The sequence below is a fragment of the Macaca nemestrina genome, chromosome 12, assembly GCF_043159975.1.
Source record: "Macaca nemestrina isolate mMacNem1 chromosome 12, mMacNem.hap1, whole genome shotgun sequence".
Classification (NCBI taxonomy): Eukaryota; Metazoa; Chordata; class Mammalia; order Primates; family Cercopithecidae; genus Macaca; species Macaca nemestrina.
The window spans coordinates 32,867,698-32,889,155 of record NC_092136.1 but is presented as its reverse complement, the minus strand read 5'-3'; the positions used below and the strand labels follow the sequence as shown (position 1 = coordinate 32,889,155).

Below are 21,458 nucleotides of genomic sequence, written 5' to 3'. Positions count from 1 at the left end.
AGCCCCTCTGTATCCATCTTTCCCTCCACTTTACCCAGTCCCTGCCCCCAGGCAACAGCAGTCTATAATGCTGCCATTATAGTTTCTATTTTCTGGAGTTTTATATAAATGGAATCATACAGTATGTCTGGCTTCCTTAACTGAGCAAAATTATTTTGGGATTGTCAACTAAAGAACAAAAATCAAACTTTTATTTTAAGAGATGGAGTCTCACTCACTTTGTCACCCAGGCTGGAGAGACTGAAAAAAAAAAAAGATTCATCTGTGTTTTTGCATGTATCAATAATTCATCTTTTTTTGTTGCACAGCAGTATTCCATTAAGCAGATGTATAACAATTTCTTGATCCACTTCATTCATCTGTTGATGAACATTTGGGTTGTTTCCTGTTTTTTGGCTATTGAAAATAAAGTGTTAACTTTCTGGAAACTGCCTCCTAAAAAAGCTAAACATAAAGTTACTATATAAGCCACTGATTCCACTCATAGGTACATACCTAAGAGAAATATACGTACACACAAAATCTTGTGCACTAACGTTCATGGAAACATTATTCATAATAGCCAAAAAATAGAAACAACCCAAATGTCCACCAACTGATGAACAGATCAACACAATGTGGTATATCCATAACAATGTAGTATTATAAGCAACAAAAAGGAATATAGGACTGATACATTGGCGAGCCTTGAAAACATAATGCTAAATTTAGTAAGTCAGACAGGCTACTGTGTATTTTGTGATTCCACTTACATGAAAGGTCCAGAAAAGGCAAATTCATAGAGACAAAATGTAGTGTTTGCCAGGGGCTGGAGAGGGGTGGGGCCAGGGGGTCTGGAGAGGGTGGGGCCAGGGAGTCTGGAGAGGGGTGGGGCCCGGGGTCTAGGGAGGGGTGGGGCCGGGAGTCTGGGGAGAGGTGGGGCCGGGGGGTCTGGAGAGGGGTGGGGACGGAGAAGGGGGGCCTGGAGAGGGGTGGGGCCAGGGGGCCTGGCGAGGGGTGGGGCCGGGGGTCTGGGGAGTGATTGCTGATGGGTAGTTTCTTTTTGGGGTGATGAAAATGTTCTAAAATTAAACAGTGGTGATGGCTGTGCAACTGTGAAAATACTAAAAAACTACTGAATTCTATACTTTATGAGATGGAGTGTCGCTCTGTCGCCCAGGCTGGAGTGCAGTGGCACGGCCTGGGCTCACGGCAACCTCCTTCTCCCAGATTGAAGCGATTCTCCTGCCTCAGCCTCCTGACTAGCTGGGATTACAGGCGCACGCCACTATGCCCGGGTAGTTTTTGTATGTTTAGTAGAGACGGGGTTTTGCCATGTTGCCCAGGCTGGTCTCCAACTCCTGACCCCAAGTAATCCGCCCTCCTCGGCCTCCCAAAGTGCTGGGATTACAGGCGTGAGAGCCACTGCGCCCAGCCAAAGCTGCTATTTCTTAAAAGCGGTAGTGAACATTCTTGTACAAGTCTTTGTAAGGACACACAGTTTGGGTAAATACTTAGTATAATAGCTGGGTCATATGCTGGGTGGATGCTGAACTTTTTGAGAAACCGCCGCTCCTCTGCAAAGTGACTGCACCATTTTATGTTCCCAACAGCAGTACAGGAGAGTTCCAGGTCCACACAAACCCATCCATACTTGGTAAGACCCAATAAGCTTAACATTTCAAGGGAAGGTGGACTTGGGGAGGCGCCAGCGGGAGGCAACATCAAAGCAGATAGCTACACGGGCCGGGAACCTGGAGGTCGCGACAAGCGTCGCTGGGTGGAGACCCAGTAAGTCCCACCTACTAGGCCAGCCCGAGCGCGTACGCCACGCCCTGCTGCGCTCCGCGGCGAGAGCGCGCGGTAGGATTGGCTCTCAAGGCCCCGCCCCAACAGGTCCCTGCACAGGGTGACCCGGAAACAGTTGCGCGGCAGCGTAGCGCGGTCCAGTTCCCTTTTCCGGTCGGCGTGGTCTTGCGAGTGGAGTGTCAGCTGTGCCCGGGTCTTCGCCATGAGCGTCCCGGCCTTCATCGACATCAGTGAGGAAGATCAGGTGTGCCTTGGACTGCGGGTGCCGCCACAGTGGGGTGGGGGATGTCTCAGTAGCGCGAGGGACCGCTGCTGAGCCTGGGCCGGGGCGGCCGGGGCTGACACCCGCAGCTGTCCTACACGCCAGAATGGGGAGGCCGCGTGGCTGGGGCGCGCGTTCCTGGCCTCGATTCGCACCAGCTCGCCTGCCGGCCGTCCCAGCGCGGGTCCCGACGCTCCACCGCTAGCTTCCTGGTCCGCGTCGGGACTCACTTCTGACGACATAGTACTTTTAGACTGATTAGGAATGATGTCGGCTTCCTTTCCTCACATGCAGCCACGTCCGGAGTAGGAGGTGGTGGATCTGTAGTCAGCATAAGCAGGATAGGGAAAAGTAATTTTGTGCTAAAGATCAAAATGCCAGTCCGGGCGCGGTGGCTCACCCCTGTAATCCCAACACTGGGAGGCTAAGGCGGGCGGATCACGAGGTCAGGAGATCGAGACCACCTGGCTAACACGGTGAAACCCCGTCTCTACTAAAAATACAAAAATTTACGTAGGCGTGGTGGCACGCGCCTGTAGTCCCAGCTACTGTGGAGGCTGAGGCAAGAGAATCGCTTGAACTCGGGAGGCGGAGTTTGCAGTGAGCCAAGATCTCGCCGCTGCACTCCAACCTGGGCGATAGAGCGAAAGTCCCTCTCAAAAAAAAAAAATAATAATAAAATAAGATCAGAATCCCCGTATTACTGTGCGATCACAGGCGAAGACGACCCGTATTTTATATTTGCTTTCTATTCCTACTTGTACAAGGGTGAGAGTTGTTCTGTACCCCGGAAGTATGGTGTCAGTTCACCTCTTAAATTCTGTGAGGCATACACCTGATGAACCATACTGATATTTTTAAATTTCCCGTTTGGCGTTTGCTCTTTGGTATACAGGGCTGATGGTTCTCATTTTCTCCACAACAAAAGTTTAACCTTAATTGGGAGTTAAACATGACATGGTATTCTTTTAAGTTAATTTTGTATTAACTGAAAACTCTTCTGTGAAGTCCAAGTTTGTCGTTTTATTTCTGTTACTCTACTAACATGGAAGTAACTTCCAAATTATTGAATATCATATAAACTTCGCATGTCTAAGACAACTTACAGAATTGCGGGAGGGAGTGATTACCCCTCCCCCCCATGGTAGGAATACAGTTCCGATGCTCAGAAGAGCAAAGTAAGAAGGGAAAATGCAAAAGGCGGAGAAAAGATCAAGGATGGGGAGGGGGTTAAACACAGATAGGAAGATATGAAAGACAAAAAAAAAATACCTGATTAGAAATGGAAGCATGTTACCAACAGTTGGCTGTTAGGTTAACTGAGAAAGTGTTTGGATTTTTTTTTTTTTTTTTTTAAACATACGAAGGGATTTGTGAATGGAGAAAGTTCTTGTCATTGATCATATGTTAAAGTGTCTTCTCAGGCTATGCTTCTGTTCTTGTAACATCAGTTGCATTGTAGCCAGTCCTTTCAGGGAAATATGAAATTGCTCAGGATTAGTTTAACTTTGGTCAGATTCTCAGCTTGGTTAGAGTTAAATGGAATTCTTAATCTTTTTTTGTTTTCCTTTGCTTATGCTGCTCCATAACCACTTGTGGCAGTGAGGATGACAGAAAAACAGCAAACGTGGTTGAATAACTCTTAGAAAAAGTTTGCTTTGTATCTGTTTCCTCCATAGAGAAGCATGAAATATAATTTCTGGTGGTATTTTTGTTTTCTCTGACATGGCGACAGTTTGTTTTCTTTTTTAAATCTTGCTTATAATACCAACTCCTATATGAAGTTACTGTGTGCTTGTTACCTGAAAGGATAGTACCGTCAAATCTGCAGGTTTAATACTTTCCTGAGGCAACTAAACATACTTGGGGGTTTAAAAATCTTGATGGTTTTGATTTTTTTTTTTTTTGGCTTGGTCTAGAAAATGTAATGCCAGTGCATTTACTAATGGTATCCTTTCATCTTCCTGTTGCACATTCTCATTTAATTATCTTTAAAACCAGGCTGGGCACGGTGGCTTAGCACTTGGGAGACCAGTGGATCACCTGAGGTCAGGTGTTCAAGACCAGCCTGACCAACATGATGAAACCCTGCCTCTACTAAAAATACAAAATTAGCTGGGCATGGTGGCACATGCCTGTAATCCCAGCTGCTTGGGAGGCTGAGGCTGGAGAATTGCTTGAACCCCGGAGGCAGAGGTTGCAGTGAGCCGAGATTGCGCCACTCCACTCACACCATTGCACTCCAGCCTGGGCAATAAGAGCAAAACTCCATCTCAAAAAAAAAAAGTCTTCATTTGTTTGGCTGCCATGGGTAGAGTCCCAGAAGAAAAATGGAATAGATGTATATAATTTGGTAGTAGGGTAGGAAATGTCCAAGTGACTGAATGTGGTACTGTAGTTGTGTTTTTATAGGTCCGAAGATGCATGCTGACTCAGGTATGGATTTCTAAGAGATTAGTTGCATAGTAGATGCAGTTCGATGTAATTTTAAGGCAACATTCACAGGCATTACCCTTTTGTGAACCAAAATGCTTATTATCTCAAATAGATTCTCAACTAATTAACAAATGATTACCCTTTTGCCAAGGTAATGTCTGTAACTTTTCTAGTAACCGTGGTTAATGCGTGTACTTGAGAGCAATACTATTGTTCATTTCTTTCAAAAAAGTGAAATCTGCCAAGTCAGATTGATTTCTTCTCCCCAACAGCCACACCCCCACCAAACCCTTTGGGTTATATTATCAAAAAGGTTTTTGCTGTGTGCTGGAAGTCCAGCAGGGTGCGGACTACATGAGAGAAAATCTGAAGGTAATCCATGGGGGCTGTAGCATCTCTAAGGAGCCACTGGACCTCGTGGAGGAAAACCTGTGGCTCTTGTGGGATTGCCAAGATGGATGAGGTGAGGGAGGAGTCTTCAACATTATTTGAAATAGTTGTGGAATACAGTATTTGCATTTTAGTTTTTCAGAAAGAGGACAGAATTTGAGATTGTGCTTTGTCATTTATAGTCAGTTTTATAATAGAGCAATCCTCAACAGGCTGCTGAGCTTCGTGCTTATCTGAAATCTAAAGGAGCTGAGATTTCAGAAGAGAACTCAGAAGGTGGACTTCATGTTGATTTAGCTCAAATTATTGAAGCCTGTGATGTGTGTCTGAAGGAGGATGATAAAGGTTTGTTTTTAATTTTTTCTAATATTTCCCAATAAAATCTTTTGAATTTTTCTTGTGAATTATACAGTCGTCCCTCATTATCTGAGGCAAGGAGGATTTGGAACCCTCAGATACAGAAGGCTGACTGTATTTATATGTTTTGAATTTTAGACTTAAGGACTTTTAAATAGATGGGTAGTGGTTGTACATATTTTGGGGGCACAGGTGATATTTTGATACATGTATGCAATGTGTAATGATCAAACCAGGGTAACTGGAATATCACACATCTTTTCTTTATGTTGGAAACATTCAACAGTTCTCTTCTAGCTATTTCAACTATACAATACACTGTTAACCAGGCTCTAAGCACCGTTGTTTTCAATCTTACCTTCACACATGCTTTCAGTTTGTGTAATCTATTATGCCTATAAAGTAAACCTATTTTGAGAAAACCTCTATTTTATACACAGGTATATTTCTTAAGTGTTATTACACTAAATGCTGATAATCTCAGAATAAAATGAAGAAAAAAATGAAGCTCTTTCCTGTTCATAAATTTTAGATTAACATCAAATGGGATACAATTTCAAGTAATCTAATAGCCATTTAATTACTAGGCCAGTTTCCTATTTATTGAGATAGAATGGGAAATTTTCAGAATTGTGAGTTCAGAAATCTCTAGTTAAGGTTTAGAGATCAAACTTGGATGCTGATTTCAGCAGCACATATGTGAAAAAATTAGAGATTAAATTTGGGATATGATTAATATCTGTAATACTTAAAAATAACTAATTCAAGCAGAGAGTTGACAGCTTTAATTTCTGATTTCCTACATGTATATACAAAGTTTTCCTTAATTAAGAAAATATCCTAGCCCCAAATCATACCAGTAACTTCCAAATGATTGAATATCATGACAGTAAAAATTGAAACTTTATATACATGTAAATCAGTCTCTGTTTTACCTAGTTAGAAACCACATCTTAGGCCAGGTGTAGTGGCTCACACCTGTAATCCCAGCACTTTGGGAAGCCAAGACAGGTGGATCACAAGGTCAAGAGTTCAAGACCAGTCTGGCCAATATGGTGAAATCCCGTCTCTACTAAAAATACAAAAATTAGCCAAGTGTGGTGGCGGACGCCTGTAGTCCCAGCTACTCGGGCGGCTGAGACGGGAGAATCGCTGGAACCCGGGAGGCAGAGGTTGCAGTGAGTGGAGATTGTACCACTGCCCTCCAGCCTGGGTGAGAGAGCGAGACTTAATCTGAAAAAAAAAAAAAGAAACCACATCTTAGGTAACAATTTCTTTCCTCTTTAATAAAATATACAAGTTGCTTTCTGAATGCAAAAGTGTCTTATGTTTGATTGTCTTCATTGTATTAAAACACTGGAAATACATACTTAACTAGACGCATTGAGTATTGTAGTATCACTGTTGATTTTGTTATCCATACTTGTGTAGATGTTGAAAGTGTGATGAACAGTGTGGTATCCCTACTCTTGATCCTGGAACCAGACAAGCAAGAAGCTTTGATTGAAAGCCTATGTGAAAAGCTGGTCAAATTTCGCGAAGGTGAACGCCCATCTCTGAGACTGCAGTTGTAAGTTGAAATCTGAAAGAAACTCGGTTTTTCAAGGGGCTGTTTTCATGTTACTAACTTTTTTGCTGCTGTTGTTGAGACGGAGCATCACTCTTTCGCCCAGGCTGGAGTGCAGTGGCGTGATCTCGGCTCACTGCAACCTCCGCCTCCTGGGTTCATGCCATTCTCTTCCCTCAGCCTCCCGAGTAGCTGGGACCACAGGTGCCTGCCACCATGCCCGGCTCAATTTTTTTTCTTTTTTTTTTTTTATATTTTTAGTAGAGATGGGGTTTCACTGTGTTAGCCAGAATGGTCTCAATCTCCTGACCTCGTGATCCGCCTGCCTCGGCCTCCCAAAGTGCTGGGATTACAGGTGTGAGCCACCACACCTGGCTCATGTTACTAACTTTTAATGGTTCAGAGCAGGAATTCTGGAACTTGACTCTCAGCTGTGGCTCTTACTAGCTGTGACCTTCGGCAAGTGGCTTGACCTTTCTGTGCCCTAGTTTCTTTCTTTATAATACGAAGTTGTTAACAGTATCTGCTACAGGTTTGTGGTGAGAGCTAACCTCAACTTAAAACTGGTTGCTGATTTCAAACATTGTTTGTTTGTTAACCAGGTTAAGCAACCTTTTCCATGGGATGGACAAGAATACTCCTGTAAGATATACAGTGTATTGCAGCCTTATTAAAGTGGCAGCATCTTGTGGGGCCATCCAGTACATTCCCACTGAGCTGGATCAAGTGAGTTACCGTGTGGAATAGTTGTTCTGGTTATAAGAGATGTACTTTTTTTTTGAGACGGAGTTTCACTGTTGTTGCTCAGGCTGGAGTGCAATGGCACAATCTCAGCTCACCACAACCTCCGCCTCCAGGGTTCAAGCACCTCTCCTGCCTCTGCCTCCTGACTAGCTGGGATTACAAGCATGCGCCACCATGCCCAGCTAATTTTGTGTTTTTGGTAGAGACGTGGTTTCTCTGTGTTGGTCAGGCTGGTCTCGAGCTCCCGACCTCAGGTGATCCACCCACCTTGGCCTTCCAAAGTGCTGGGATTATAGGCGTGAGCCACCATGCCCGGCCAGAAATGTACTTTTATAATAAATATGTTACTCAGTTTTCTCCTTTTGTCAATCTCTTGTAGGTTAGAAAATGGATTTCTGACTGGAATCTCACAACTGAAAAAAAGCACACCCTTTTAAGACTACTTTATGAGGCCCTTGTGGATTGTAAGAAGAGGTATTCAAAAGTAATGAAGTAACTTATAACTTAACAGGCAGTATAAGTAGGTGGGGATGTTTTTTAAAGAGAAGTAGGGCCAGTAATTTTGCTTTACTCTGTTCTCCAGAGCTGCTCTAAATCTATTTCTATAAATTTGACCTACTAAGTTAAAGATAACTATAAAGATTAGAAGTAGTTTTCACTCATCTTTGAACTTTTTAAAAAGTGAAATTTGGCTTTTTTTCCTAAAAAAAGAAGGGATGGGGGGCCTTTCCAACATGGGCTTCAACCTACTCCTGTAGCATGAGCTTGGTGAATGTGGTGAAGCATCCCATCATTTTTGGATGGTGCAGTGGCAGATTACAAAAAACTTTGTGTTAATGTAAAATATTCCCTCTCTCCACCCATGTCCTTCCTCTTGCTTATCACACCCTAGACATAGCGAGCCTATGTCAGGTATAAAAGCACCGTGCTCTTTGCCAGTCTGGACCAGGAGGTGGCCCTGGTTCTTGTATAGCCCGTGTACTAAGAATGGTTTTTACATTTTTAAATGATTGAGAAAGAAAATCAAAGAAAGGGTTGTATTTCATGATATATGGACATTATATGAAATTCAGATTTCAGGGTCCATAACATTGGTATTACATCCATGCATATTCATTTACATATTGTCTGTGCCTGCTTTTGCCAAGAGTTTAGTTACGACAGATACCATACAGCTTGCAAAGCTTAAAATATTTACTCTCTGGCCCTTTACAGAAAGTGTGCCTACCCCTTGTCTAAGTAGTCTTATTACAGTCAGCTTCATTCCTCTGTCAGAAACACCCCTCTCGTATTTCGGTTAGTGCCTCCCTTTTACAGCACCCTCTGCTTGTATCCTAGCATTTAACACCCTTGGTTGAAAGTAAAGTTGTAGGCTAAGTGAAGGCAAGGAACCTCTGCTAACCATTGCATTCCCAAGAAGATAGCACTTATTGGGCACTGAGTGGATAAATGCTATCCACAGTAGGGCACTGGAAGGGGATACTTGCTTAAACATGAAATTTCTGACATTCTGCCGATCTAAATGTTGAGAGTTGGTTTTCTTCTTTAGAACACATAAAATACATATTTTAACATATTTTAATTAGTAAAATTTTGAGAGTTTGCCTAGCAGTTAAGTAAAAATGCTTCACGGTTATAGGTGCCCCCTTCATGACTTTATTTATATTGGTGGTTGATGCACATGGTGTCTGTTGTGCATTTTAAAGGGTGATACTGGTAAGTAAGCCCTTACATGTCAGACACCATGATGTGTGCTTCAAATGGATTAAAAAGATTTCTTTAGCTGAGAAGATTGAAGTACACTGTGGTTGCTAAAACTGGAAAATGACTTGTACCTGTCCTTACAGTGTGGTACAAGATAATGAGTAAGATGTGATTTTTAAAAAAGTTTTTCTTTGCATTTTTATAGTTAAATCATTATACATTTTAATTTTTATTGAAAAGTTAAAAATTCCTTAGTTTTTTATTCCTGGTACCACTACACTACCATAATTTACAGGGCAACATACCCAGTGTAATGAAAAGAAAAAGACAAAGCTACAACAGATAGAAGACCTCAGGAATGTACATCTAGTTGACACTACACCGCATTAATGAATAGCTGCACTTTTTGCAAACTTTGGCTACGACAGTCCTGAACAAGGGAAGGCTTTCCTGTTGAAGCTGCAGTAACTTTTCTGACTGTGGATCATCATTTCTCGGTGGCAGATTTGTACAGTTCCTCCAATGCATTTGGATGATTGCCTCAAAGCAACTTGCGGCTTTTCTGACTTCTCCTTGCTTGTGCTCCTGCTAAAAACTGTAGCCCTTTTCTGCTGTTTTTAGAACCTTGTGCTACCATATTTACCACCATAGAGACTGCCCAAGCTTTATCCACCAAAACTGCCCCCTTTCATGCATGGGTCCGTAATTTGATTGTCATTGTCCACTGTAATATCCAAAATCATTATAGTTCTCACCACCACCATAATTACCACTCCCCAAATTTCCTTCTTCATTGTAACTATCATGTCCTCCACTGCTGCCACCATATCTACCACCACCATACCCGCCCCCACTATCAAAACCAGGACAACTGCTGTAGTTGCCACCAGCACCTTCAAATCCATTATATCCAGCAACCCCTCCTCCATAACAACTTCTGCTGCCACCACCCCAGCACCATAGCCTCCTCTTCCACCAGAGTTTCTACCCATGGCCAAAACTGCCATCTCCAGAGTTTCCTCCACAACCCATAAAGTTGCTAGATCCACTCTACAACGGCATCTGTTGTTTAAAAAGGGCCCTTTTCACTTCACTAACGCCTGGTAATAGAGTGTTTTTTCTGAACCACAATTTTACCAACTGTATCATGATCATCAAAAGTTACAAAAGCAAATCCTATCTTTTTTCCATTCTGTCTGTCCTCCGTGAACTTCTGTGGTTTCAATCTTGCCATACTTTGCAAAGTAGTCTCTCAAATTATGTTCTTCTGTATCTTCTTTAACATCACCAACAAATGTTGGATGGGCGCTGGCCTTCCCAGAACTCTCTCTACAGCTGTCTTTGGTTCCATTGCATGCCTCAGCTTTGTGTGATCGAGCACACATTGCTGTATCCACCTCTTCAACACAAGAGTAAGTCACAAAGCCACAGTCTCTGGAACATTTTGTTTGGGGGTCTGATTACCACACAACCTGTGAGTGTGCTCCAATTTCTTAAAATATTCTCTAAAACTACTATCTCTGGTTTCAAAGCTCAGACCACCAGTAAACAAGTTTTTCAGCTGCTCTGGCTCCTGTGGATCATGGCCTCTTCCAGGTTGAGTTCAATATTAATTTTTTATTTTTAGAGGCGGGGTGTGACCATGTTGCCCACGCTGGAGTGCAGTGGGTATTTGGCTGTTCACAGGTGCAATTGTAGTGCAAAAAGCCTTGAATTCCTGGGCTCAAGCAAGCCTCCTGAGTAGCTGGGACTATTGGCACGTGCCATTGTGCTTAGGCATTTGTATCACTACATTTAAGATGCGGGTTACCGACTGGGCGCGGTGGCTCACACCTGTAATCCCAGCACTTTGGGAGGCTGAGGCGAGTGGAACACGAGATCAGGAGATCGAGACCAGGCATGCTGGTGGGCGCCTGTGGTCCCAGCTACTCGGGAGGCTGAGGCAGGAGAATGGTGTGAACCCGGGGGGTGGAGCTTGCAGTGAGCCGAGATCACGCCAGTGCACTCCAGCCTGGGCGACAGAGTGAGCCTCTGTCTCGAAGAAAAAAAAAAAAAAAGAAAGAAGAATAAGTTGTAGGTTACCACTTAGCCATGCTTATAGTGATATTTCTGAATCTTAGTAAACCTTAGTTTTGAGAGAAGTTTTAGATAGCATTTATCATTTTAAAATAAATGATACAGTTCCTGCTGATTTTGCCCAGGTTGAACTCAGATATGGGGAGTAAGTATTTTTAGAAATTGAAAAAAGGAAAAAAAAACCTCTTCCTCCTCGTTAACAAAGCTTTCTATAAGCTAAAGTTTCCACAGTTTAAAGGAAGTCATGAGGAGTAAAGATAAACATTTTCTAAAAGTCAAGTTTGAATGACTGCATTTATTTTGCCCTGTTTACTGCAGTGAGAACTGATCATCTGTCTAACTGTAAGAATAACTTAATTGGAAGGGTATCTTAAGTAGAGTTATTTAAATATTTGGTCTTGTCTCAACTTCAGCCATACTGTCCTAACAGTTTCTGGGACACAAAACTTTTTTTCCACTTAGGGCCTTTATACTTGGTCTTCCCTCTGCTTGGAAAGTCATCTTACCCCACCTTTCATGAACCCAGCTCATTTCATGGCCAAGAAAAGGATATTTTACATCCTTTTGGTCTCAGCTTACATGTCATCTCTTCTGAGGGAGACTTTGCTTTCTCACTGTACATAAAGTAGCCTTTCCTTTCTTGTTGCTTTGATTACATCACCATTTATTTCCTTCATAGCACTTATTTTCCTAGTTGTCCATCTTTCCTACTAAAAGGAAAGTTTCATGACTTTTCCCATAGACAGGGATTTTGTCTCTCTTAGTCACCATTACATATGTCATCAGCACACTACCTACCTCTTAAAAATATTTTTAAACGAATGAATAGCAGTAATACTTTCAAGTTCCTAAAGCAGTATTTCTTTTTAGTGATGCTGCTTCAAAAGTCATGGTGGAATTGCTTGGAAGTTACACAGAGGATAATGCTTCCCAGGCTCGCGTTGATGCCCACAGGTACTGTTAAACGTTACTCTAATGAGGGTTTGTCAGCAGTTTAGAGGTGAGCTACAGTATTAAATTATGTAACTGAAATCGTGTTTGCAACCATGAGTGATCCAGAGCCGTTTGATAGTGTGCATTTGCTGGTGATTCTAATGTGGATACTAAAATTCAAGGTTTGATATTGGAAGAACTGTAGCTTGAATATGAAATAGCTGCATGGTGTTTACTGGGTGGGGGTATTGCTGGTATGGGGATAATGATCCCAACCCAAGAATTAGAACCTAATCTTGGGCCAGTTAACCTTAATATTAAAGCTTATAGGTGGAAAGTTGATGGCTTGCCAAGAATTAACCCATTGCTAATGAGAATAAGGGCTTTTAACAGTCTTAGATCTAACTGGTAACAAGAATAGAATCAGTTTTCTAAATCTTTGTAATAAGGATTGTGAAACTTCTTTACGTGGTCATTACTTTGTGTGAACCTCTACATGATAGGAGTTGGTAAAAAGGGAAGTTGGTGGTAAAGGTCCTTGACTTTGAGGTCAGACTGCCTCCATTCACATTCTTACTCCATCTCTTAATTAGCACTTCTGAGCTGCTTCATAGTTGATAAAGGGGGCATGGTTAATACTGTCTCCTAGGTTGTTGGGAGGAATAAATGAGATATAAGGCAAGTGAAGCACTTAGTGTCTGGCATATGGTTCTGGCTGCTGCTTGCTATTTGATTACCTTGGTGCTTTCTCTCCAGCTGTGTTTTTTTCCTACAATTAATATATTTCATTTTGTTAAAACAGATGAACCTGATAAATTTATTGGCCTGTCTTAACCCTATCCTGTAACTTTTTAAATGTTGTATATATGTTTTGGACTGTTAGATATTTTACTGAATTAAGTATATTTTATGATCTGCAAAAACTCAGTGAAAAGCTAGGATTTCAAAACCCTGAGCTTACATTTTTTGTTCTCTAATTAAGGTGTATTGTACGAGCATTGAAAGACCCAAATGCATTTCTTTTTGACCACCTTCTTACTTTAAAACCAGTCAAGTTTTTGGAAGGCGAGCTTATTCATGATGTAAGTAGTTTATCCTTTAATGTGAAAAATGTTCTCCTTTCCTAAATTTTCCAAAGAAAAGCAGGACTCTTTTTCTTTGCATTAATAAAAGTGACTAATGGCAAGATACGGAAAGATAAAGAACTATTTATTCTTTTTATATCAGGAACAGACATATTTAAGACCAGCTTTTCTCCAACCACTGAGCACAGTTCTATTCTTCCTCCCTTTCTTAATTTCTTTTTTTTTTTTTTTTTTTTTTTGAGACAGAGTCTCACTCTCACCAGGCTGGAGTGCAGTGGCATGATCTTGGCTTATGCAACCTCCGCCTCTTTGGTTTAAGCGATTCTCCTGCCTCAACCTCCAGGAGAAGTAGCTGAGATAATAGGCACATGCCACCACACCCAACTAAGTTTTGTATTTTTAGTAGAGACAGGGTTTTGCCATGTTGATCTGGTCTCCAACTCCTGACCTCAAGTGATCTGCCCACTTTGACCTCCCAAAGTATTGGGATTACAGGCGTGAGCCACTGCGCCCGGCCACCTCCCTTTCTTTCATCTTCTCACTTACTCACCATTATAGACTTAGATAATACAAGTTTCTTTTTTATTACATATATATTGTTCCTAGCCCCACTTAGGAAGATAAATCTGATATTTAAAAACACATGAACATTTTTCAAATGCAAGTATAAATATATTTTGGACTGTTGTGCATCTGGACTATGCCATTAGCCATCATCTTTCAGTGTGGATAATTTAGAGCTCAGTGTATTTATTGATTCATTTTAAAAGTGAGCCATATGAAAGCAGATGGTTTGGTAATTTGATGAAACAGAATGATATTTCTGCATTGAACAAAATGTAGGAGTATCTTTAAAATATCTTTACAGTATCTTAAAATATCTTACAATATCTTAAAATATCTTAAATCTTAATTCTGTATTGATGGTATCTTTTTTGTCTCTTATCTGTATAGCTTTTAACCATTTTTGTGAGTGCTAAATTGGCATCATATGTCAAGTTTTATCAGAATAATAAAGACTTCATTGATTCACTTGGTAAGTTTTGGGGTTTATTCTTTGAGGCACAGACAGAGGTGGGAACATGCTACACTAACAGTTAGGTACTGTGTGGTCCAGCAAGTATGGTTGTGGCCTTATTTGTAGATAATCCTAAAAGGAGTCGTGTATGATAGAACAGCACAAAAATAGGTAGTTTAAAATATTACTTAGAGTGAATTGAGAATCAGAAACCAAGAAGGTGTAGGAGGTGGCATTTGTGATAGAGAATGAAACTGGGAGTATGAAAACAAGTTGGGACTGGACGCAGTGGCTCACAGGTGTAATCCCAGCACTTTGGAGGCTGAGGCGGGTAGATCACAAGGTCAGGAGGTCGAGACCATCCTGGCTAACTAACATGGTGAAACCCTGTCTCTACTAAAAATACAAAAAAATTAGTCGGGTGTGGTGGCGGGCGCCTGTAGTCCCAGCTACTCGGGAGGCTGAGTAGGAGAATCAGCCTTGGGAGGTTGAACCCGGGAGGCGGGGTCAGAGGTGGAGGTTGCAGTGAGCCAAGATCCTGCCACTGCACTCCAGCCTGGGCAACAGAGCAAGACTGCGTCTCAACAACAACAAAAAAAGAAAACAACTTGGCGCCCTGTAATCCCAGCACTTTGGGAGGTTGAGGTGGGTGGATCACTTGAGGTCACGAGTTCAAGACCAGCCTGGCCAACATGGCAAAACCCCATTTCTTCTAAAAATACAAAAATTAGTGGGCATGGTGGCACACACCTGTAGTGCCAGCTACTCAGGAGCTTCAGGCAAGAGAACCACTGGAACTCCGGAGGCAGAGGTTGCAGTGAGTTGAGATCGTATCACTGCACTCCAGCCTGGAAGACAGAGTAAGGCTCCGTCTCCACAAGAAAAAGAGAAAACAACTTGGACCCTTTTTGTCTCATTTAAGAGCTTGCTGAACTTTAGGCCCTTCCAGCTCTTCTGTACCACAATTCTTTGAGGTAAAGTTACAGCAAGAATCGGGTGCTTGGAGAAGATTGAGATAGAAATGGTTCCATTGGTACATTTGTTTTTAAAATTTAGGGATGGGGGAGTGAGCAGAAAAGCAACTGAAAGAATTACCATTACTTTGATCATAATGGTAACTTTCAGAAATGTTTTAAGAGCTGATAAAATTTGATGATTAAAGGTACTTTATTAAGCTAAACATTCTTAAAATAATATTGTTTCTTTGTAGAAGACCTTATTCCTTAGATATATGGTTATTTGTATTTTTGGTTCCTTTTTTTAAGCCATAGCCACAGAATGGTAACAAATAGTTTTTTCCCCCTCTACTGTAGTATTTTATGCTTGGATACCCCTGCCATTAACAAATCACAGAAGTATATATAGTATTGCCAGTTAGATCTGAAAGATGGAATTAGATAATGGAAATGTAATTTTACATGATAGTAAGACTTTTCTAACTGCAGTTTGTTGAAAACAGCATAGTCTTTATTATTTTTTTATCTTTGAATTTTCTTGTCTAGCATATCAGAGTTCAGGAAATGTTTGTCAAATTGAATCAAATCTTATTGAGCAAACCCTATATATGTTCAATATTTTAATTTCCTTCTGGAACATGTTTTTAACATGTTAAAATACAAAGAGAAAACTTAGAAAATCTGCAGTTGAACAGGTTTTAAATGTTGTAAACTACCAGTTTGTTTTACACTGGAGTCAACTGTGAAGCTAAGCTGCTTTGTTTTCCTACTAGGCAATAAGCAAAATACATTAGAGATTGATTATATTTTCCATATTAAGACTGAATTTTTTTTTTGTTTTTTGAGACTAGTCTTCCTGGTTCTTGAGGATACAGATGAATGTATGATCTACGTTGATTATACTTAGTCTTCAATTTGGTAATCATAAATGTTTGTCACCTGTAAATTATGTGCCTCCATTGGAATTGGGGAAGATTGACTTATTCTGAACATAATAAGGCATTTGAAATACACCAAGATAAAGTAGATGTGTGTTTGTGTATAAAGCTTTGCCAGGTGCACTAGACCCAGAAAACCACATTCTGTCCCAGTTAATTTGTTTTGTGGCATGAAGCTATGTGATGGAATGTTAATGTCAGCAACCTCTTTATTTACGCACCAAGGAAAAAGGAGTAGTAATTAACACTTTGACACTCCCCCATTGATGTGTAATTGACTGTTTCAAAGGAGCACTGGTTCATAAGCTATTGCATGCATTAAAATTGGGTTTTCTATATTGCAGCATTTTAAGACAGGGGTCAGTGACAATGCAGAAATTGCTCAATGATGCACATTTTTTTATTACTGCATTAAGGTTTTGACATATTAGTAATGAATAAATGTTTCCATAAATTAGATTTTTTATAACTTTAAAATTGAAATATGACACAGCACACTGTGACTTCCTCCTTGAAGATAGTATTTTAGTTTTATGAAACAAAGCACGGCTTCCTACAAAATCTTTAACTCACACTGCACTGCCTTAGTAGTTTGATTTTTCAGAACAAGAGTCCTAATGGTTTTAACTTTGGTTCTCTGTTTTAAAGTTAGTTTAAACATCAATTTAAAGTGTTTTTAGATGCAAGTTTTCACGTGTAAAATAGATAACGGTTTTATGGAATTCTGCCTAGAAATAATCTTCGTTCCTCTGATAAGTTTTTTCATTTATGGTAAGATTGTAACTGTAGAAAAGATGAACAGTAAAATAGATTTAATTTTAGGAGTATTTAAAATAATACAGATTTCAGAAGTTTCTATCATTTTATCATATTGAAAGAATTGTCTGTCTTCATTTTATCATATTGAAAGAATTGTCTGTCTATGCCAGTAGAACTGAGAATGTTAAGGAATTTTTGAAAAAATCTTGAATACTTGTTCATTGATAGGAAAAAATTCGTAACATTGCTTATTGTGCCAACCAGAATTCAAATTCCTTCATTTGCCTTACATTTCTTGAACATCTGTGCACATCAGTATTCTATTAGAAATTTGTTTATCTGCTTTTCAGAAAACATCTTTATATTAATGTGTATATTTTTTAATTGTATAATTAAACATTTATTTCAGCTGAAAGCCTAGTGACAACTATCTAGATTCCACAAGTTGCAATCAGTTTGTCAGAACATTTTCTTTTATTAACACTGACAACTTAGGCCAACAGTAGCATTATCTTGTGTCAACTGAATTGCCCTAACATGTTCACATGTAATCCGGTGTTATCCAGTTGTTACCTTTTGCTTCAGAAAGTTAATCAGCATCTAATTTGCATTTGTTAATTAGGGTTAATGTGCACTAATTGATTCCTTGATGCCTGTAGATTTCCATTAAACCCAGTTAGCAATACTTAGTTGTGTACCTCATTCATTTGAGTTATGATGGCCATGTTTTTGTTGAATCTGTGCCAAATAGGAAGCCTGTATCATAATTATAGCTAATTAACAGATGATCATGCCCTGTGTTAATGGGCTTCCCTAATCTTCCACTAATATAGGAATGTTATAAACTTAAAATTTATTTATGGAGTGTTTAGAGAGATAACTTTTTAAACAATACAGACTTGAAGCTCTGAATGTATTAGAGGGCACTTGATTGATCATTTGCTGATGTTACATAATGTAAAAGTTCAGTGAAAAGGAACATGTAAATCTAGATTAGTTTTAGAAACTTGGTTTTATAATAAATTAGCATCAAAACAGGTATATATGATATTGTGTTAGAATTCTGCTCTTAGGACTAGGTTATATATTTAGGATTCCTAATTTTTAAAGTTTCTAGCCCTTTATTTTAGAAATGAACCTATTCTAGGCCTATCACTGCTACTTTTTTACGATAAGTCACCATTTAATCTCTTTGCTCCCTAGTTTTGTTTTTAGTGAAAGGATCAGGACTGGGTAATTCCTTAAGTTTTCTTCTAGGCCTAACACATTGTTATCTGAATAATTATAACAGCATATTTCATTAGAAATTATAATGCAAGCCGGGCGTGGTGGCTCACGCCTATAATCCCAGAACTTTGGGAGGCTGAGGTGGGCGGATCATGAGGTCAGGAGATCAAAACCATCCTGGCTAACACGATGAAACCCCGTCTCTACTAAAAATACAAAAATTAGATGGGCGAGGTGGCGGGTGCCTGTAGTCCCAGCTGCTTGGGAGGCTGAGGCAGGAGAATGGCGTGAACCCAGGAGGTAGAGCTTGCAGTGAGCCGAGATAGCACCACTGCACTCCAGCCTAGGCAACAGGGCGAGACTCCATCTCAAAAAAAAAAAAAAAAAGAAAAGAAATTATAATGCAAAATTTGAATTATTTGTGCAGTTTTCTACTTTTGCCTTATAAAGAACAATTATCACTGTTAATAGTACTCTTTATATCTAGTACTAACTGTTTTGGCCTATAAATGTTAAATGACACACACACTTCAAGAGTTTTGATTTGTAAGTAGTTTTGAGTTTTAAATAGTGACCTGAAGCAAAATGGAATGTTTTCATAACTGAAAATGTTTGTGAAAATATTTTAAAACTTCACGTTTACCAGTAATAGTAACACAGAAAAAACTAGTAAGTAGATGAGAAATCCTCTGTGTTTAAATGAAGAGCTATTAGTGCGAAAAATAAGCTTAGGTAATTTAACTAAATAGAAATTGTTCTTATGAAATGTACTTTGTAGATTTTATCTCCTAAAATGTATAACTATTTAAAAATGTAAAATGTACAAAACTTTTAGGGTCTACAAATAATCATTTTATGGCCCATTCTTAACTTTGAATCTATCACCTATGGTACTATAGAAAAATTATTTTTAATACTCCATGGAGTCAGTTTATAGTTTGCAAATAAATATAAGAAGCTTTGTCAAAATTATTCTGTGTAAGTGCCCACACAATAATTTCTGCAATTACAAAAGTAAAAATAATGTCCGCAGCTTAACATGAGATGTAATTGGATCAGGACTGGGTAATTCCTTAAGTTTTCTTTAAAAGTGCAGCTCTTTAATTAGTATGAACACTCATCAGGCTTCACTATTCTGTTATGTAGGCCTATTACATGAACAGAATATGGCAAAAATGAGACTACTTACTTTTATGGGAATGGCAGTGGAAAATAAAGAAATTTCTTTTGATACAATGCAGCAAGAACTTCAGATTGGAGCTGATGATGTTGAAGCATTTGTTATTGACGGTAAGACAGAACATTTTCATTTATTTCTAGAATTTCTCATCTACATGGATCATAGTAAGATTTTTATCTGGAAACTGAACCTTACACAACAAAAATTTGTTTGTAGCAGATGTGTGTTTAGTAGATTAGTGGATGTATTTGTTGTAGGGTAAAAATTAGTAGAAATATAAACTGCTGTATTCTATCCCTTGAAATCACATAGAAGAAAGACACTTAGGCAATACACCATTATGGTTTTAAGACGTGGATTTAAGACCAGGCCCTTCCTTTGTGAAACAGGAATGTAGGGATTCATTTGTGGTTGTAAGGATTAAATGAATTAATACAGGTAAAGCACAGTGCCTGGCACATAGTAAGTTATCTACAAGTGTTAACCATTACCAGTTTTTTTATGATGAGCCTAGAAAGAACTTCTTCCTGAACAATTGGATTATAAAGCAACTTAACTGCTCAGGAGTTTTATCTGAGTTTTTTAAATTTGAAAGTTGGGATTATGTAATTAAGATTAATAAAAGATACAGAACTATTGACCTTTTTTCCCCTAATGATCTAAGTCTTCTATAAAGAAGTAATAACTTAGTAGGAAATTAGTTTATTTCCCTATATGAGATGGTAGGGGAAGAACACCTAGAATACTTTAAAAAAAAAACCAAAAAACTGTATGCAATATTTATTTAATATAGATGATCCCAGCAGCCATATGAGAAATGCATGACTTTCCACTTGCTTGCCTCATACTGTTTTGCTTATTAGATTTAAACAGTCAGTGTGCAGTGTTGGGAAACAGTGTAAAGTTTTATTATGGCTCACTTGGTCACAGTTTTCATACCTTAGCTATTTTTCTTGGAAATTTTCCATATAACATACAATGTAAAACATCTTTTTTCAGCGGTAAGAACTAAAATGGTCTACTGCAAAATTGATCAGACCCAGAGAAAAGTAGTTGTCAGGTAAGATATTTAATGCTTTGTGGCATTTTATAGAACGATTTAGTTTGTTTCAATTATTTCACTTAAATGTTTAGAGAACCAAGGTGGTGTTATCAGTTGACTGTAGTTAAATAGTTGCTATTTATCATAATTTTATTAAAGTTCAGACTGAATGTGATTAGCTTATTTAATGAAAGAGTCCTATTTTCCAGCACATTTCATTTAATGGCTTAGCATTGGCTAGAATACTAATGACTTTTATGTCTGCTTTATATAGTTGTTCAGGAGAATTAGAAGGCTTAGGATCAATACAGTAAAGATTTTTGTAAAATAATTATGTAATTCTTAAATTCTTTTACAATTCTAAATTATGTCTCGTGTATATTTAATATTGCTTTTAACTGGATTCAAATCTGTAGTAGTATAAAAAAAAATACCAGAGGATAATAGATTGACTAACACTGTGTTTAATTTTTCAATTTTTAGTCATAGCACACATCGGACATTTGGAAAACAGCAGTGGCAACAACTATATGACACACTTAATGCCTGGAAACAAAATCTGAACAAAGTGAAAAACAGCCTTTTGAGTCTTTCTGATACCTGAGTTTTTATGCTTATAATTTTTGCTCTATGAAAAAAAATCCCAAAATCATAGTAAAACATTATAAACTAAAAAAATTTGCCTAGTCTGGACAGTTATTGTCTCAAATTTATACTAAAGTCGCAAACTCCAGAGGATATGAAGTAATAAATTACAAAGTGTCACAATGTCTGTCATACAATACATAAATTCTGTTCTGTAAAAAAAGGATATTGAAGAAGCAATGAGCACTTTAAAGAAAGGATAATATACAGAGGGAAGACAGAAGTAGAATAATACAATTTCTTCACATTAGAAAAACTTGGAAAAGTGAAGACAACTATAGAGTTACATTTTATTCTAGTAAAAACTATACCAGCATTTCAGTTATATAATTTCACTGCAGAATGCACTTA

General features: G+C 39.1%; 1 protein-coding gene across 2 annotated transcripts; it reads left to right on the top strand.

The window, feature by feature from the left end:
* The first annotated feature begins 1,888 nt into the window (after positions 1-1,888).
* On the top strand, positions 1,889-21,140 carry LOC105471515 (eukaryotic translation initiation factor 3 subunit M). 2 transcript variants are annotated; one of them, XM_011724006.2, is made up of 11 exons: positions 1,889-2,032; positions 5,089-5,221; positions 6,665-6,803; positions 7,403-7,526; positions 7,924-8,018; positions 12,195-12,278; positions 13,240-13,339; positions 14,297-14,378; positions 19,387-19,530; positions 20,420-20,480; positions 20,946-21,140. In XM_011724006.2, the coding sequence occupies exons 1-11, from the start codon at positions 1,991-1,993 to the stop codon at positions 21,064-21,066; spliced, it is 1,125 nt and encodes a 374-aa protein (XP_011722308.1). In that variant the 5' UTR covers positions 1,889-1,990; the 3' UTR covers positions 21,067-21,140. The 2 variants fall into 2 exon arrangements, with proteins under 2 accessions (XP_011722308.1, XP_024645377.1); XM_024789609.2 differs by lacking the exons at positions 5,089-5,221; positions 6,665-6,803 and having other exon boundaries at positions 1,898-2,032.
* The last annotated feature ends 318 nt before the right edge of the window (positions 21,141-21,458 follow it).

What these genes read in the sequence shown, in the direction of transcription:
- LOC105471515 (XM_011724006.2), top strand. Translation starts at nt 1,991, where the DNA reads ATGAGCGTCCCGGCCTTCATCGACATCAGTGAGGAAGATCAG. An exon ending in TTCCCACTGAGCTGGATCAA is followed by an intron (nt 7,527 to 7,923) that starts GTGAGTTACCGT and finishes AATCTCTTGTAG; the next exon opens with GTTAGAAAATGGATTTCTGA. An exon ending in GCTCGCGTTGATGCCCACAG is followed by an intron (nt 12,279 to 13,239) that starts GTACTGTTAAAC and finishes TCTCTAATTAAG; the next exon opens with GTGTATTGTACGAGCATTGA.